Raw genomic sequence first — 2,465 nt, forward strand, 5'->3', positions numbered from 1 at the left:
GAGCAGGAAGGCTGACGTTTCGGGTCTGGACCCTTCTTCAGAAATGATTTTCCTGCTCCTCTGATGCTGCTTGGCCTGCTGTGTTCATCCAGCTCTACACCTTGTTATCTCAGATTCTCCAGCATTGGCAGTTCCTACAATCTCTGTAACAGAAAGGGCTGGTTCAATCATGCCTCTTTGAAGTAATCTTGAATAATGTCACTTCCCTATTCTTTCCAATGTAGACCTGCAAATTGTTTCAATTCAAGTAAATACCCAATTCTCTTCTAACCACCCAGAAAGGCAAGGGTAGCAACTTGGCACATCACCACTTACAAGTTCCCCTCCAGGACCCTGACTTGAAATTATAACCTGGGGTCAAATCCCCGAAGTTGACTCTCTCAGCAGTACTAAAGCCCTCCCATGGATTGCAATGGAGGAAGGTGGCTCACCAGCACTTTCTCAAGAGCAATTAGTGACAGACAATTTAAAAAAAAACTGTCCAACACACAGTGTGTCTCGCATACTGCGAAGGAACAAGAGAAATTAAACTGACGTGCTGCAAAGAACCCATCTGAGGATCACATCTACCTCTGTCTCACCATGTTCTTGCCATAAAGCAGGGCTTTATCATAGAGTCTGATGGCTGTGCTCAGCTTCGTAGCGTGTTCCTCCTCGCTCTGCAGCCCCACATCGAAAGCGCTGGCATAGGCCTGTTCAGCCAGGCACCTGGCTGCACGGAGCGACCGCAGGGACTCGGTCTCTCCCCCCTCTTCCCCAGCCATTAGCTGGGAGAGCCGCTCCAGGCACTCAGCCGCCTGCGCCTCCTTCTGCAGCCGGTCGTACACATAGCCCAGGTTGGCCAAGGCGTTGAGGTTGCCAGGCTCCTCCTGGCACACGCTGGAAAAGATCTCCTCGGCCCCCCGGTATTCGTCCAGGTAGAAGGCGAAAACCCCCAGCAGGTTGCGCACAGCGAAGCGCTGAGCGCCAGCGTCCGCCTCCAGCTGCAGGCTCTCCCGTTTCAGCTTCGTGTCTCTTCGCCTCAGCCTCTCGCCTTGGAAAGGCTCGAAGTTTAAATTCAGTTCCAAGTGGAAGTGCCCGGGGATGTAATCCATCTCCTGAATGATCTCGTCGATGTCGCGTTCTGGGTCTTCCCCCATCTTTTACTGAAGAAGACACTCTCTCTATTTATGCATGTAGTCCAAAAATCAAGATTCATCTTCGATGACTCCTGGACTATCGAGATTAGGAGGGATTTGAGATGGGTGTGCACTGACAGTCTAACCCTTCCTATTTTATTCGGTGGCACGTTTCTTTGTAACTTTAGTAAAGAGGGTACATTACTGCAGGTTTTATTCAAGTGGAGACAATTTTAAGACAAAGATGAGGAGGATTTTCTTGTGGCGTCATTAATCCCTGTAATTCTCTATCCGAGAGATGTAAGACTGGTCATTAAATATATTCAAGGCTGAGAGAGATAGTAGGAACTGCAGATGCTGGAGAATCCGAGACAACAAGGTGCAGAGCTGGATGAACACAGCAGGCTAAGCAGCATCATAGGAGCAGATTAGCCTGCTATATTCAAGGCTGAGTTGGTTTTGGGACCTAGAAAATGGGATTAAGGCATAATCAGAGCAACTATTATATTGAATTGAAGAGTAGGCTTGAGGGGCCAAATGATCCAAGCCCATTCCTAACTCATATGAGTTTGTGTAATTCCAATAAAATATCATTCATTCCTCAGTATAGCACACCTCCAGTATGATAAGGGGATCTTGACGGCTGTCTCAATGTGATACATAGTCTTGTAACAAGAGATTTTGTTATGGGTCATATTCTACATAACAACAGTGACTCCACTTCAAAAGTACTTAAAGGGCTATACAGCACTTTGGGATGTCTAGGAGTTCATGAAAAACACTAAATGAATTATAAATAAAGGGATCCAATATGAATAATCAATGTTCCAAATCCGTAACCTGGTTTTAATACCTGGGACTTGCATGGACTAAATGGTTTTAAATGAAAAAAATACACACTGTAAATGGCCACAATCAGCTGACCAAAGATGCCAAGCTTCATTAAACCAACAGAGAACAAAAATAGAAACATCGGAAATAGGAGTAGGCCATTCAGCCTTTTGAGCCTGCTCCATTATTCAATATGAACATGGCGAATCATCCAACTCGGTATGCAGTTCCTGCTTTCTCCCCATACCCATTGATTCTTTTTATCCTAAGAATTACTTCATGAAAAAAAATTCAATGTTTTAGCCTAAACAAAATTGTCTGAACTGAAATTAACATTTTTATCCAAAGACATTTGTCATATTCAGTGAAGCATGAAGAAAACCTCATCTCCTGCTTCAATTACACACATGTGATGTATTCACACATTGGAGATGAACGGCATCGCCTGCAATTATCAAATTTGGATACAATGAACTCAGACATTAAAATACACAAACCAACTTGTGTTTCAGGAAA

At 44.6% G+C, this 2,465-nt stretch overlaps 1 protein-coding gene across 1 annotated transcript; it reads right to left on the minus strand.

The window, feature by feature from the left end:
* Positions 1 to 581: 581 nt before the first annotated feature.
* On the minus strand, positions 582 to 1,139 carry LOC125482746 (tetratricopeptide repeat protein 22-like; the record flags this gene model as incomplete). The annotated part of the gene is made up of 1 exon (XM_048594880.1): positions 582 to 1,139. A coding segment is annotated over exon 1 (558 nt), but the record flags the coding sequence as incomplete, so codon positions are not given.
* Positions 1,140 to 2,465: the final 1,326 nt, after the last annotated feature.

Source organism: Rhincodon typus, unplaced genomic scaffold (genome assembly GCF_021869965.1).
Source record: "Rhincodon typus isolate 14 unplaced genomic scaffold, sRhiTyp1.1 hic_rhity00016350, whole genome shotgun sequence".
NCBI classification, from domain to species: Eukaryota; Metazoa; Chordata; class Chondrichthyes; order Orectolobiformes; family Rhincodontidae; genus Rhincodon; species Rhincodon typus.